At 44.5% G+C, this 16,117-nt stretch overlaps 1 protein-coding gene and 1 long non-coding RNA gene across 3 annotated transcripts; both read left to right on the top strand.

Annotated features, from left to right (window-relative positions):
* The first annotated feature begins 2,655 nt into the window (after nt 1–2,655).
* Nucleotides 2,656–10,393, top strand: LOC123402801 (lysine-specific histone demethylase 1 homolog 3). 2 transcript variants are annotated; one of them, XM_045096762.1, is made up of 9 exons: nt 2,901–3,993; nt 4,087–4,292; nt 4,427–4,568; nt 4,883–7,150; nt 7,247–7,340; nt 7,624–8,090; nt 8,422–9,102; nt 9,387–9,461; nt 9,656–10,393. In XM_045096762.1, the coding sequence occupies exons 1-9, from the start codon at nt 2,998–3,000 to the stop codon at nt 9,719–9,721; spliced, it is 4,995 nt and encodes a 1,664-aa protein (XP_044952697.1). In that variant the 5' UTR covers nt 2,901–2,997; the 3' UTR covers nt 9,722–10,393. The 2 variants fall into 2 exon arrangements, with proteins under 2 accessions (XP_044952696.1, XP_044952697.1); XM_045096761.1 differs by having other exon boundaries at nt 2,656–4,292.
* A 1,939-nt stretch (nt 10,394–12,332) lies between these two features.
* LOC123402803 lies at nt 12,333–12,935 on the top strand. Its single transcript, XR_006611350.1, has 2 exons — nt 12,333–12,368; nt 12,553–12,935. It is a non-coding gene; the product is annotated as an uncharacterized LOC123402803 (long non-coding RNA).
* The last annotated feature ends 3,182 nt before the right edge of the window (nt 12,936–16,117 follow it).

The raw sequence follows: 16,117 nt of genomic DNA, 5'->3' as shown, positions 1-16,117 counted from the left end.
AAAATCTGATGACCATTTTTTTAACATTGATGATTTTGTTTCAAAAGTATGAACTTAAAAAAAACAATTAACTTTTCTTCAAAATCGATGAACTTTTTTAAAAAATCAATGAACTTTTTTTGAAATCCATGCACTTTCTTTGAAGTTCGTAAAGTTTTATTAATGAAAATTGAAAAAAAATCATAACGAAAGAAAGACCAGCGAACGGGAGGAAACAAGCATGCACGAGAGGGAGGTGGTACTACTGGACAATGGCCTGCAAAAAAAGGTAGCGAGCGTAGGCTATCCTTTTCGGCACAACATAGGAGCTCTCCACAATGAGCTCATGATTTGCCAGCAGTCACACGCAGTTTGGCTATCCGCGAGCCAATTCTTACTAGAAATATCAAACAAATCGATCGGCCCGTAAAGCGAGCTATAAATTAATATTTTAGTTTCAGTTTCCCTGGAGTTATAAAGTCCCCCCTAAAAAGTCTTAAAACATTATGAATTGCTAAAGAAATAAATCAGACATTTTCTTAAAAAAGAAGAAGAAAAATGGACTCAAACATAGAAGCACGAATATGTTCCACAAAACGTCTAATTCATCATACAACTATAATCCAATGCCTCGTGTTATTAGTCGGGCTCTTATGAATTCAAATTTAATTAGACATTTACCTGTTTGATCAATGTCCCCTCATACTTTTCACTATTCATTTCTTATGCCCATGCAGAAAAAACTAGACTCGCTATCTTTGTTTATCTATACATTACATATGTGGGTTATACGTAATTTGAAATCAGCATCGTAGAGTAAATTTGTCTTCATCTCTTCGGATTGTGCTAGTTAGGATTTTGCAAATGCAATGTACCTCCAATAGTTGCATATTTTTTTTTATCGTAGTCTTATGTTCTAACGGGATAGACCGAGGGGTCGTAAAGCCTTGATAAGCCACACATCATGGCCACATCCAAATTCAGAAACTTTAAAGGCCATGATGTTTCTTTTGTTAACTTATGCCGACACAATTAATATGGTCGTGTGGGTTGCGAAGCTTCGGTAAGTCGCGTTTATGATCACTTCTCAATCTGAAGCATTCAAATGGCATGATATTTTTTGGTTGGCATTCATCGTGTCTCAATGAATGTGGTGGTGCGGGTCGCAAAGCTTCGATAAAGCCGCTAATCATGAACACTTCTCATTCTAGAGCATTCAAGAGCTATGATGTCTCTTCTGTTGGCTTATCACATTGAAGTGAATGTGGTAGGGTCTCATGACAAGGGTATCCTCCGTGCTTTGTCTTTTTGCGGCTGGCTGCCAAAAAAAAGCCCCAGACGCGTCACAAGTCACTAATGATATATTTGGTTGCATTGCAAGGATAGGCTATACCTAAGCTAGCCCAGCTAGCTCAACTCAGCTTTGCCGCCCTTGCCACGAGTACATGTTTGGTTAAGTGTGATTAGCTCTGTCAATTCAGAGAGTTAGTTGTAGACTTTTGCTTCTAATCCGATTTTGCCGTCGGAGGCGAGCCAAATCGACCCTCCCTATGGAGCGTGGTTTTCCTTGCCCAATGTGGCTACCTGGCCTTCAAAAGCTAAATTTTATTTGTGAAGCCAAACACCTAACCTAGCTTAGCAACGCTAAAACCATTCTTGCTAAGGAACCAAACGCACCCTAAATACCTTGAAATGAGTGAGAATCTCAAAGCTTTATATGAAAGAACAATAAATGATACAACGAAACACGACTGAGATATGGAGACTCGTGGATTTCTTTGTGGTAATATTGCGAATTGTCCATACATGTATGCATAGGACCGTGCCACGAAGAAAGCAAGCACGTCGATGTAGCGTTGGGCCCACACGAAAATTTGACATGTTACTGGGGCTCGTCGGGTAACGTCTTCTACCGAGGACGTCCGTTCGTGGTTATAACCTTCGGCCTTCCATTACCGCCGAGTCACATGCAACCCTTATTTATTATCAGGCTTTGACGTGGCCTTTACAAACAAAACAAATCTCCGCGCTTATAGTTTTGGCGCGAAACACCCTACGTAGACCCTAGTCGTCCGAGGGTTACCCAGCAAACCGTCTCTCCCACCTCCGGCGCGAGGGAGGAGGCGCGGCGAGAGGCGGGACCGGGCATTAACGACACGTCTAATCCGGGCCGTCGATACCCCCGTCGACGGCCCGGATTGACAGATGAGGGAAGGGTTCCCACCATAGCTCCGCCGTTGGTATTTCAGCAAACCCATTTTCTAGACGCCTAAAATATTCGCCCCCTTTACTGCTGCCAACATAGTACTGCGGCCACCGACCAAACGTGCCACAAAACCCACCTCCGCCGGCGGCCTCCGGCGCGGCGACCGGCCTCCGTTCCCCTCCCCTCCCCTCCCACCCCACCGCCGCCCGCCTCCCCCTTCCCCCTTCCCCGGTCGCCGTGCCCCGTCGCGACAGCCGCGCCTCGCGAGCCCGTCCCCTGCCCCGTGCCCTGGAGGCCCAAACCCTAGCCGGCGCGGCGGGCGGGCGGGCGTGGCGTCGGGGCCGATGGACGACACCCTGGCCAACATACGGAAGAAGCTGAAGCGGCTGAAGAAGGGCAAGGACGAGGACGACGCCGCCGACGCCCCCGCGGCGGCCGAGGGCGGCGAGGCCGTCGCCGTCGCCGCCGCCGCCGGGACGGAAGATCTGCAGGAGGGCGGCGACGTCGAGGACATGGGCGAGGGCGTCGCCGACGAGGGCGGCGACCTGGAGGCCCCCGCGAATGTGGTTCCTGGGGAGGACGGCGTGAAAGTCCCCGGCGGCGATTTAGGGTTGGGGGACTCCCTGTCGGTGCTCTTCAGGAAGCCTGGCCGCAAGCCTCGGCAGCAGGCCTCGAAGAATGAGGAGGCAGATGGTGTGGAGGCTGCCGATTCGCAGGCTGAGGAGGCCCTCAATGGCGGATCTGGTGGCCTGGGTTCAGACGAGGCTGCCAAGGGCACCAAGAAGAGGCGAAGGCGGCGCACCAAGGCGGAGATGGAGGAGATGAGGGCTGCCGCCGCCGCCGCTGCAGAGAATTATGCGAATGCAATGGCAGGTGATGGGTCTCCCAGGAGGTCAAAGGCGAAGCCAAAGGCTGCTTATTCTGATAGGTGCTCTAGGGCTGCCGCCCGTCGAGCCGTTGGAGAATTGGCGGGATTGCCCGTTGGAGAATTGGCGGCTCCCGGGCCTCCCCCTGTTTCAGAAAGGAATCCCAATGATAAAGAAGAGGCTGCGGATAAAGAAGAGGCTGTGGATAAAGAAGAGGCTGCGGATGATGGTTTATCGCTGGGAGAGACGCTTCTGCAAGACGTGGAGACCAGTAGAATTGTGGAGGATGGATCTAGAAACTCTTCTGACGCGGCAAGTCATTGCGTCAAACTCCCAGCAAGGGCTGATAACTGCCGTGGCTTAAATCCTTGTTCAGGAGGAGAACCTGCTGAAAAAGCATCTCACAGTGCGGCCAATGCATCCGCTGATGGTGTTTCTGATGCACGGACATGCTCCGAAACCTTAGCAGAGGATGCAAAGGCTGATGCAGTTTTTTCTCAAGATAAGCCACCGGCGCCAACCCTCAAAAGGAAACCTGGTCGAAAACCAAAAGAAGCGCCCAAGAAACCTGTTAGAAGGAAGGACTTGCCTAAGGTTAGTGCCGATGATAAACCAGTTGAGATAGCAGAAAGTGATGCATCGTCAAAGCAGCGGCAGCGCAAAAATAAATTTCTCTTGGCAAGGTCTACCACTGTGCAGTCTAATTCCTCGCTGGACAATAAAGCAGGTAGTGCAGGCGACATTAAATATGGCAATATCAAACCAAATGCAGCTGTGCCAACAGAAGAAAGCTTAGATCAGCCAGCTGCTTATGGGGTTCGTGAGTCCCGTGCCGCAAAGGATTCACGTGCTTCTCATAACATGGCAGCATCTGCAAAAGAAATCAATATCATTGACGTGGCAGCACCATCCAATTTTGAGGACATGGAGAATGCATCAAAGGTGAAACGCCTAACACGAAATTCTAGGAAACGTAAACATGGTGACATGGCATACGAGGGAGATGTTGATTGGGAAACTCTGATGCATGAGCAGGGGCTGTTCTCGAACCCCGCAGCAAGTTTTGCAGATCAATCTGTGAAACCAAAAGATAAAATTAAAGCGTTGGAAGTTCTCGAGAACGGAGGTGTTGCTGCCGTAAGTGCTGGCCTAATGGCGGAGGCTGTTTCTCCAATGGAAAAGCTAAAATTCAAGGATGTTCTGAAGCGGAAGGGTGGCCTTAAGGACTATCTAGAATGCAGGTGTGTTTAATGTTTTTTTTGCCCTCTAATGTTTGCTACATGCCCTAGTTTCTTTTTGTGGCAATAAATTAACTGCACCAGCTTTCTGCGATTTACCCTGCATCATGTTACTGACAATTTCTGTTTCACTTTAGGAACATGATCCTAAGTTGCTGGAACAAGGATGTTAAACATCTATTGGATCTTGCAGATTGTGATCTTTCTAATATTCCCATGGAAGATGATTCACCACGTCAAATACTTATACGCGATGTGTACCGTTTCTTAGATCAGAATGTAAGTTGCATTGCCTCCTTTGTGGCATCTGTGTTACTGCTTACGAAGTTATGCTTACTTTCGATTCAGTACTGAGCTATTGCTAGGCATTAGCTGCAGTTCTGATACCTTCTCGAAGACTTGCTAGATAAGCTTTTGAAATATGTGAACATTTTATTCTTTCCTTTTACCTTCATGCAGTTTCTAGATCTCCGTTTACCAGTAACCTTCTTTTCCTTGTTGCAGATTGTTGTTTTAGCTATTATATGTGCTATATATGGTAGATTTCAAAATCATCTAGATGCTAATACTTGATATTTCATTAATTCATATAGGGTTACATAAATGCTGGAATTGCATCGGCCAAGGTGACAAAGGATCATGGAACTCTCTGTTCGGAGGTTGTGGAAGCAGCCAAGTTAAATGAATTACCTAAAATGGAGCCAGTCAGGGTTGAAGGTGACATTCTTGCTGTATCCCTTCAGAATAAAGATCATGATCAAGTTGCTCTGGGACCTTTGACAGAAGAATCGAAGGAAAATAATGTCCCTGACGCTCACTGCGACGTCCAGGAGTTGATACCTCACTTACAGTCCAAAGAACAGGCATTTGAAGAAAAGAATCTGGATGTATCAACTGAAGCTGGAGGTGCATTACTACCATCGATCAATATTAGTTCAGTTGGAAACACTGAAGGCCCCAGTCTCGATAAACCAGAAGCAGCTGTTATTGAACATCCTGGAAACAACTGTGAGGTAAATCATAGAGTTGAATCTGGAGGGCACTGCAAAAAGATAATCATTGTGGGAGCTGGTCCGGCCGGTTTAACTGCAGCACGCCATTTACGGCGTCAAGGTTTTGCTGTCACAGTTCTCGAGGCGCGCGATAGGATTGGTGGCCGTGTTTATACAGATCGTACATCGCTTTCAGTTCCTGTGGATTTGGGTGCTAGCATTATTACGGGTGTGGAGGCTGATATAGCAACTGAACGAAGGGCTGATCCATCCTCTTTGATTTGTTCTCAGCTTGGTCTTGAACTGACTGTACTGAAAAGTGCTTGCCCTCTCTATGATGTAGTAAGTGGCAACAAGGTTCCCGATGATTTGGATGATGAGTTGGAATCTGAATACAACGGCCTTCTTGATGAAATGGAACAACTTTTTGAACAAAATGGTGAAAGTGCGCTGGGTTTATCCCTTGAGGATGGGTTGGAATATACTCTTAGGAAGAAACGTGCAGCCCATGTTGTTTCTTCTGTGGGACATGATGACCAGTTAATAAGTATGTCCAATAGAGGAGGTGTAGACATTTCCAAGAATGCTTCAACAGAAAAGGAGATAGCTCATTGTGGGGAGGATGATAAGACAGATGTTCTCAGTCCTCTTGAAAGAAGAGTTATGAACTGGCACTTTGCACATTTAGAGTATGGTTGTGCTGCAATGCTCAAATCTGTCTCTCTTCCGTACTGGAACCAAGATGATGTGTATGGAGGGTTCGGAGGACCTCACTGCATGATTAAAGGTGGTTATGGCGCTGTTCTTGAGAGCCTTGCAGAAGGACTTGATGTTCAGTTAAATCATGTTGTAACTGAAGTAATGTACAGGCCTGATGAGTCAGATGCTAGTAGAATTAGTGGAAAAACTGTTAAAGTTTGCACTTCGAATGGAGCTGAATTTGTGGGAGATGCTGTGCTGATCACTGTTCCTCTTGGATGCTTGAAAGCACATGCAATCAAATTTTCTCCTTCCTTGCCGGACTGGAAAACATCTTCCATTGACAGGCTTGGATTTGGTGTTCTAAATAAAATAGTAATGGAGTTTCCTGAGGTCTTTTGGGATGAAAATGTAGATTATTTTGGTGCAACTGCGGAACAAACAGATTTAAGGGGACAATGCTTTATGTTTTGGAATCTCAAAAAGACAGTCGGCGCACCAGTTATAATAGCTCTACTTGTTGGGAAGGCTGCTATAGATGGACAGAGTATCAGTTCTGATGCTCATGTTAGCAATGCTATGGTGGTTCTCCGTAAGCTCTTTACGGATGCTGCTGTACGAGATCCAGTGGCGTCAGTTGTCACAAACTGGGGCCTTGATCCTTTTAGTAGAGGTGCTTACTCTTATGTTGCAGTAGGAGCATCAGGGCAAGATTATGACATCATAGGCCGGCCAGTTGCAAACTGTTTATTTTTTGCTGGGGAAGCAACATGCAAAGAGCATCCAGATACTGTTGGTGGTGCAATTTTAAGTGGTCTTCGAGAAGCAGTTCGGATTATTGACTTGGTACACAGTGGCAAGGATTATGTGGCTGAGGTGGAAGCTCTACAAACGTACCAAGTGCAATCAGATAGTGAAAGAAATGAAGTCAGAGACATGTCAAATAGACTTGAAGCACGTGAACTTTCAACTGCTCTATGCAAAAACTCATCTGATGCATCATATGCAGTAGCTAGCAAGGAATCTGTACTGCAAGAAATGTTTTTCAGTGCGCAAACTACACCAGGGCGCCTACATTTGGCCAAGGAGCTACTGAAACTCCCTTCAGATGCTCTCAAATCATTTGCTGGGTCTAAAGAAGGGCTAACTAAACTAAACTCTTGGATACTTGTAAGTTGATTCTCTAGTAAACTTCTTATTTACAGCAGGATAAACGTAGCTTCTCTTACATTCAAGTCTTTGGCTTGTGCATTTAATTTCTTGCAGGATTCACTGGGAAAAAATGCAACTCAACTGTTGCGGCATTGCGTACGCTTGCTTTTGCTTGTTTCTACCGATCTGGTAGCTGTTCGCTTGTCTGGTATGTATTACTCCAGTCCCTTTACTATTTGTTAGATAATTCATGTGCCTGTGTGTGGTCTCTTTCTCGTTGCTCTGATACTAGGGTCGGAAGCTCAAGGTGCACCCGTTTTGATGAGGGGGATTTGTTTCTGAGTAGTTTCTATTTAGGCGTCACCTTAGCTACCAGTTAAAAGGAAAAATAGGAAGCAGATGTTAGCACCAATGAGAATAGAGCTTATTTATGCAATGTCAGAATAGAGCTTATCACACATCTAATTCTCTTCAATCTGAACTTCGTACAGGAATTGGGAGGACTGTAAAAGAAAAGGTCTGTGTGCATACAAGTCGAGATATACGTGCCATAGCTCGCCAGTTGGTCAGTATGTGGATAGAAGTTTTCCGTAAAGAAAAGGCTAGCAATGGCGCCCTCAAATTGCTGCGCCGATTGCCATCAGTTGAATCGAGCAAGACTAGGAGTAAGGATCTACATTCAGGAATGCGTGTTCCGCATGTGCCAAATGAAGCAGGTGCACAGCGTGTAAGATCTGCTGGGAGCCATTCACCTCACAGAACTAGCAAGAAGCCTGACAAGATTGTGAAATTATCTAGTATAATGGCTACAAAGTCTGATGGCAGCTCACTTCGTTCCCCGAAGCAACACCATGATCCAGAACCCAAGGCTAATCAAGGCATGGTTATGTCTGAGGAAGAAGCAGCTGCATTTGCTGCTGCGGAGGCTGCTCGAGCTGCTGCGATAGCAGCTGCACAGGTTCGTCAGTAACACTTTCTTATTCAGTTTCTGAATGTTGAACTTCTAAATAAAATCAGACAAAAGTTTAGTTGATGAAGATATGTATGTTGGTCATTTATAAAAGTATTAGGTGGTCAGCAGTTCTAGTTTGAAACAGAATTCAGAGTGCCATATGCAAAACTTCTACTTTCTGATGGTGGATCCAGAACAAACAAACCTTTTTTCTGTCCAATATAATGAAGTGTACATTTTAAACTACATGAATACAATATAAATGGAATACCGTCTGATATCTTATTGGCTTGTTGGTTGCTGGTGTACATATTTTTTACTTTTCATTTCTGTGCAGGCATATGCATCCGCAGAGGCAGTGATAAGTAAGCCTCGGGAACTCCCAAAGATACCATCATTTGGAGATTTTGCAAGGCGTGATCATCATTTGGATGAATCTGATACAAGAAAGAAAATGGCAAGTGACAACCATGGGAGACTTGAATGCATATCAGAGATTGATTCCAGGAATGGCAAAACTAAGAACTCATCAGCTGAGCATGCCAATTGTCCTGATGTTGACAGCTCGAAAATGACTGTTGATAACTGTACCCAGAGGAGCTATTCAAATGAGAAAGCCTGCCTAATTAATATTAGGGACAATTCTGCAGAGAGTGGAGCTGTAGACAGTCGGTTTACTAGGGCATGGGTTGATATTGATGCAGTCTCCATTGATGGTGTCAAACATCCTCTAGCCATTGAGAGGTGGCAAGCACAAGCAATGGAAGCAGATAAAGAATTCTACAGTCGGATACGCATACCCTTGGAAGAAGATTCAGGTAGCCAAAAGCAGACATGCAAAAGTTCTGCCTCGCAGGTTGCAGAAAGCAAGCCTGCATCAGAAGGACAATCCCGAGGTGTAGAACATATAAAACAGGGGCTTATAAGTTTCATTAGCACACTGCTGATGCCACTTTACAAAAGTAAAAAGATCGACAGGGAGGCATACAAGACAATGATGCGGAAAGCTGTCACAAAGGTAATCATACACACCCTTTTTGGACTAGTATAGTATTTGAAATAACAACTTGAATAATCACCTTGTCATATTTTTGGTTATAACGTCAGGGGTGTTGAACTGTGGATATATACATTAGAATGTTTGTTTTCCTTGTAATACCAACTGTGTTGCTCTCTTTTGTTATTCTTATTTTCATTAGCCTTTTGCTGTTTGTTCATACTTGCTGCAGCCTGCATAGTGCATTAGGTCATGTAGTGTAAGTAATAGTACTGACTGGTATATGCTTGTTATGGTCTCAACAGATCATTGATGCATGCACCGAAGGAGAGAAGCTGATGACTGCCAATGAATTTCTTGATTTTAGAAGGAAAACTAAGGTGCGTGCAATATTAATTCGTAGACCTTGCTGATTTTTCAGGGCTTTCTATCAATCAAATTAAATTACAGATTAGGATTCTATTCCTTCATTGTAGTATTTTCTGTATAATATATTTGTTTATTTTAAATGCAGAAATCTTGCTGTGGCTTCTTTGTAAGTTTTTTAACCCTTGGTGTGTTACAAATAATGCAGATTCAAACATTTGTGGATAAGTTGGTCGAGCGGCATTGGCATCTGGCTCCAGCCCCCAAATCATAGCATGTACATATCTAGGAAGCTGTTACATGTGGGCAAGCAAATTTCACCCTGCAGACTTTGCTGTCGCTCATCAGTCATTGGCTCCATGGGACCTAAAAGAAGCAGACATGGTCCACATTCCTCGGGGGCAAAATTAGACCATGAACCAGATTGGCACATTCATCCTTGTATTGAATTTGATATCATCTCCATCATCATCGTCGTAGCAATGGCTTCCTAGACCTCTGTGCATTCAGACAAACATGGCAGCGCATGCAGTGAACTTGTGGGGCGAGTTGAATTCTATGGCTTGTACCGAAGTGGCATATGAAGGTCTGGGAATTCAAGCATCCCGCATGGTCAGTATGCAACGGTGGCTCGAGTGTATCCCTGGACAGTAGTTTTAGGTCAGCGTAGCGGATCCCATGTTGTTGTTTGATCAAAGAAAACTGACACCAGACTAGACCCCATCTTTTCTCCCTTTGTTGTACAGACCATAGCTCCGTATCCTGTTCCTAGCAATCACCTAACTCATAGTTGGTCGTGTTAAAAGTCGTTGCGGTTTGGCGGAGATGGTTGGCATCCGCAGGTTGCTGCAGCCCTCTGTATATCCCCCAGCTGCTTATACTGGTCACCATTTATGACTGCTAAGTGCCATATGGTGCCAAAAGAAGTTATGATTTTCCTCCAAAAGGATTTGTTTTTTCCTCCATAATGTTTGTGTTATTTCCCACCTGGTTCTTGCTGAGTTTTTTGTCTGTATTTTTACTGTCTGATATGTTTTTGTTTTGCCATTATTATGCTTTTGTCTATTTTCATTGCGCTTTTTCCAAAAGTTTTTTGTTTCTTTCTGCTGTATGTATATGTTGTGTTTCCCAGCTGGATCTTGTTTAGGTTTCTGTGTTACGTCATGGGAGAGCGGCATCATGCTCAAATATGGGTTTTCTTTCCCATTATTGTTCTTTCTTTCCTAGAGTGTAGCCGCATCATGTTTCTTAGGCTGGCCATAGTGGGGGTAACATAGCTAGTATCATAGTCTTGGGACTAGCAAACATGCTGACGTGGCAAGTAATTAAAGAAGAGAGAGAGGGTTAGAGTAACATAGGTAGATACCGTATCATGTTAAATGCTATGCTACTATGTGTCATGCATGTCAATAAATGAGATCACCTATGATACTAGTTTATGATACAATGCACTATGAAGGTAGTATCATACAATAGTAACATATGCATGATACTACTATATGTTACTCCCCACTATGAGCAGCCTTACTTTGCGTCATTGTCTTATTTTCTCCTGCAGATGCTTCCTTTGGTAATCCCTTTGTTTTCCATGTCATGCTGGAGTCTATCTAATGGCAGCTCCTGGGTCCATATGGACCCTTCTGTTAAAAAAAAGGAGTCTATTTAATGCTTAATTATCAACCATTTCCTTTCTTGCATGACTAGTTCATGTTTTTGTCTATGTAATGCTTACTCATGGATCATTTTCTTTCGTGCATAGATTCATTGACAATACCTCTGCAGGATAATACTTTGGAACAGGCGACCTCTGGTCTCGGTGTTACCACACGAAACCTGTGCTGCTCCCTGGCTGTAGCAGGGGCGTCGTGTTTAGAGATGCCTTCACCTTGTTGGCCTATCTTTTTAGCGTTGTTTCGCAGCTTTGAGTTTTCTCTGTATTTTCATGTCTTGGCAGAGTTGCTATCATGCTCAGATATGTTTTTTTTCCATCCCACTATTACGTTTTTGCCTATTTCCATGCTTCAGTTACTAACATGTCATACCTGCCTTTTGTAGATTTACACGTGCCACTTATTTCCATGCCATACTTGCTTTTTTGTGCATGTAATTAATGCTTTTAATTATCTCTGAGCTCGGTGTGATTGCATGAAACCTGTGCTGCTTGTTCCCTGGCCATAGCAGGGGCGTCGAGTTAAGATAGATGGCTTTACCTCGTTGGCCTATCTTTTTGTGTTGTTCGCAGCTTTGATTTTTCTTTGTATTTCCACGTCATGGCAGAGTGGGTATCATGTTCAGATATGTTTTTTTTTTTAATTTCCTTCTATTGTTATGTTTTTGTGTATTTCCATTCTTCAGTTACTTCCATGTCATACCTGCCTTTTTTGTCCATATCCATGCGACACCTATTTACATGTCATGCTTGCCTTTTGTATATATGTATCTAATTAATGCTTTTAATTATCTACTATTCTTTCCTGCATAACTTGACTCCTACTCTGGCAATGCTCTCTGTAGGACAACATATTTTTGCTGGTTCCAGTGCCATCACATGAAGCTTGCGCTGCCGCTGCTGCTGCTGCCTGGTGGCTGCAGCACGGGCATGGAGCAAGCAAGAAGAGATGGCTCCATCTTGCTGGCTTATTTTTCGTCCCCTCCGGTGGAGATACCAAAGGATCAAGGTACATGCATCCCTGTTGCGTTCGAGTAGAAAGTCCAGCGGGCTTTTGATTTCGAATTCAATGTCCACGCTCTGAAGTTGCCGTTAGTTTATGGAAGCACGTGTTGCCTATTGGTATTTCCTCCGTGTCTACAAGATCGCTGATATCGATCCGGATCTTGCAGGAATTCAGGTTATGCACTGTCTTCAACGGTGATGGTCCATACAGCCCCCCCCCCCGCATCAGGATTCCATACGGTGGGTGGTATGTTGCATATACTCTGACCTCTTAATCGGATCCCTTTGATCACTAGCAGCTGTAATTTTGTGGACCTATGGAACAAGAAATGATACACGTTGCGTGAAGAATAGTGCTTTGCACTAAATCGGCGACAACAATTAATATGGATCGGAGGGAGTGCTGTTCACGACCGTGTTTGCCATTGCAGGAAACCAAGCCCCAACAAGACCTTGGATGGCGATGAACGCGGTAGATGGTCGGGTGCGGCTGGAGCACCTGAGAGCTGCTGGGACAGAGGCAGGAGTTCAGTGCGGGTGCCATTTTTCATGGAGGATAGGTAAATGATGCTTCGGGTCTACAAAGTATATATTCAGATTTCTGTACGCATCTACATGTTGATGCCTTCTACTCGCATGTAAAACTTTATTGGGAAAATTACCAAGTTTTGCGGACATGTTTGAAGAACTGGGGGCATGTTTAGTGTTGAAGAGATGATAGTTCTTCGGGGTAAAAAATAAAAGCTGGGTGAACGGAAACTACATGATTATTATACGTTTTTGTGAACATATAACGATTATCATACGTTTAACATGTGTTGCTGTGTCCTCAAATATGCAACTATTTATTTTTAGATATGCTGGAAATGAAAAGATACGAAGATATTTATTTTGAACTGCACATACGAAGAAAATAACAATGTACAACAGTCGGTGGGCTTTCATCGCAAACAAGCCTACAACAAGGGCACCATGCACCGTGGGTCGAGCCCAAGTATAAGGCCCGTCCTATCTCGAATAAAGTTTTTTTTTCTTTCCTTTGAGAGTTTGCATATCTCACGTAGAGTTAGTTAGCGCCTACTAACTACTTCCAGGTTTCCCTAAAAAAAAAAAACTACTTCCAGATATTTACCATTTGGATGGTCGATTATCCGGAGGGAAATATCATCAATTATGGTAAATTTCATCAAGCATTCGACGAAAAAGATAATTAGAATATGTATGTGCATTTGTTGCAATGCATCGATAATTAACTAATCGGGATTGCTATTTTTCGGACGTACGGAATTCTGCAATAAATCTGAATACATCGGATGCCATCGATCTCAAAGTGTGCGGTCGGGGAGCTCCTGGTAGGTTGACTTTCTTTTTTGTCATTAATTTTGTGAAAAAGTGGATCTGCTAATTATTCTCAATTGATCTTAAGTGTGCATGCATGTATGTAGAGATAAAAATGCTGATGTCATCAAAGATTCCAACAAAATTCAAACTTCAAAATATTTTGTAGCTGAAACTATTGCTCCAATTCAAATTCCATTTTCACATAAAAAATAGTCTCGACAAGATCTTCAAAACTATATCCTATGTTGATATGTTCCAACGTTTTTTTCTCATCAAAAGTTCCCACGTCTCGGATACCTAAGTTATCACATTTGTGGTACATAAGTTATTATCATAGTTACACCAAAGTTAACGAGACATGAAAAATTGTTCCTTCAACCTTTTTTCGTATGCACATGCATGCATGCATTAGAGGACAAAACTGCTAACATCCAATTTTTTTTCAATTTAAAAAATTCAAAATTGACATATAGCTCAAACCGCTATAATTAAAAATCTGTTTTTACAAAAAAAATCGTTGCGACGAGATCTTAGAAATAAGATCTATTGTTGATAACCCATGTACATAGCATGTAATACATGCACAACATAGTTGATAAATGTGACGCCCTCGGCTTAATCGTACGCTAATCATACACGCAAATGCGTACGATCAAACCCAAGGACTCACGGGGAGATATCACAACACAACTCTAGACACAAAAAAAATAACATCAGCTTCATATTACAAGCCAGGGGCCTCGGGGGCTAGAATACGAAAGCTCGATAAACACACGAGTCAGCGGAAGCAACAAATATCTGAGTACAGACATAAAACATGGGGTGCCTTAGAGAAGGCTAGCACAAAAGATACAACGATCGAACGAGGCGAGGCCTCCTGCCTGGGAACCTCCTAACTACTCCTGATCATCAGCGGCCTCCACGTAGTAGTAGGCACCGTCGGGGTAGCAGTCGTCGGCGGCGGGGATCTCCATCTCCTGGGCTTCATCATCTGGTCGCAGCAAACGGATCAAGGGGACAAGGGGGGGAGCAAAGCAGCGGTGAGTACTCATCCAAAGTACTCGCAAGTCTTACATCAGAACTATTCTAATTATGCATCAGTATCAAAGAAGGGGGTTATATGTGGACTGCAGCAATGCGAGAATAGAGAGAGAAGGCCTAGTCCTATCGAAGACTAGCATCTTCAGGGTCTTGCAGCAATAGACGAGAGTAGAACAGGGGGGGGGTAACACATTAATAGTCATATTGTTACAGCAATATTAAAGTGAGGTCACGCCTAAGGATCCTCCCTCGACTCCCTGCGAGGAAGCAATCCCGAGGCAAACTAATTCCAGTTAAGTAACAATTGTAGTTGTATAAGATCGGGGCACAACTCCAAGTCGTCCTGTAACCGTGGACACGGCTATCCGAATAGTTAATTTTCATCCCTGCAGGGGTGCACCACATGTCCCGTCACGCTCGATAACACTCTGGCCGGACATACTTTTCTGGGTCCTGCCCGGCCTCGGAATATCGACACGTCGCAGCCCCACCTAAGACTAATCAGAGAGGCCAGCCCGCCGGTCTAAAACCTAAGCACAAAGGGTTCATGGGCCCAGTTCCCCTTCACGCTCCCGCACGTGGCGTGGGCGGCCGACGTCAGTCCTAGCATCCCTTAATCACAAGCGCGATGCATCTCGGGACCACTCGGGCGCGCGCCGCTACACTGCTGGCATCTGAAAAGCTTCGGCTGATACCGCGACGTCGAGTACCCATAATTCTTCCCGCGTAGCCGGTTAGTGCGAAAAGGTCTCCGACCAACCCAGATCAAATACCCAAATTCATTAGCATTTTAATTAGGCCAACAACACAGTCTCACGGGAATCCACCCGGCTTACAACTAATCACCAATGATCCCAGTAACATGGTCGAGTAACTGTGTGGTCGTAACATCGGGGGGGAATCCGAGGAATCACCCTCGTTGGATTCCGAACGATGTACCCGTCAAGGTGGGCTTAGAGGAATCACCCTCGGGGGTCCCACACTCGCGGGGGGGCACGACAGAGACGTCATCGGGAATGGTGAAAGAGGAATCACCCTCGATAACCACGACCGATTAGCTATACTACAGAGATATCATCAGGAGTACTTAGCGAGGTGTCACCCTCGGTACCCGATAGTATCCCTGTAGCGTCGTACAACGAAGGGGGGGTGAACGTGCTGTGTCGGTTCTGGCTCGTCGATCAGGGATCGAGATTTGAAAACAAGCGGGGCAACTGATCTATAGGGTCAGAGGGGATGACTGCTCCACCTATACTAAGCAGATTAAAGGTACAGGACTGAAAGTAGCAGTTCATCAAAACAGGCTATGCATCAGATATAGGAGCTAACTACAACAGTAGCAAAATACTAATGCAAGCAGTTGGAAGAAAGACATAGGCGATATAGGAATGATCAAGGGGGGTTTGCTTGCCTTGCTGCTCTGCGGCAAAGGACTGATCGGCAGGGTCGTAGATGTACCCGGCAGCAGCGTCAGTCTCGGGGTCTACCGGTAAGAAGAGGGGGAAGAAACAATAAATAATAGCACCGATGCAACACAAAGCATGACATGGAAAGATGCAGGCTAGACATGAGCTAACGCAGCAACATCCGTCATAGACGGGTCGGAAGAATATC

The sequence above is a fragment of the Hordeum vulgare genome, chromosome 6H (genome assembly GCF_904849725.1).
Source record: "Hordeum vulgare subsp. vulgare chromosome 6H, MorexV3_pseudomolecules_assembly, whole genome shotgun sequence".
NCBI lineage: Eukaryota > Viridiplantae > Streptophyta > Magnoliopsida > Poales > Poaceae > Hordeum > Hordeum vulgare.
Note: the sequence above shows the minus strand (reverse complement) of the source record. Positions and strands in the feature narration are given on the sequence as shown.

Excerpts from the sequence above, each read along its gene's own strand:
- LOC123402801 (XM_045096761.1), top strand. The coding sequence starts at position 2,698 with ATGGGCGAGGGCGTCGCCGACGAGGGCGGCGACCTGGAGGCCCCCGCG. Across the intron at positions 7,151-7,246 it reads AACTAAACTCTTGGATACTT|GATTCACTGGGAAAAAATGC; the intron begins GTAAGTTGATTC and ends AATTTCTTGCAG. Across the intron at positions 7,341-7,623 it reads GGTAGCTGTTCGCTTGTCTG|GAATTGGGAGGACTGTAAAA; the intron begins GTATGTATTACT and ends AACTTCGTACAG.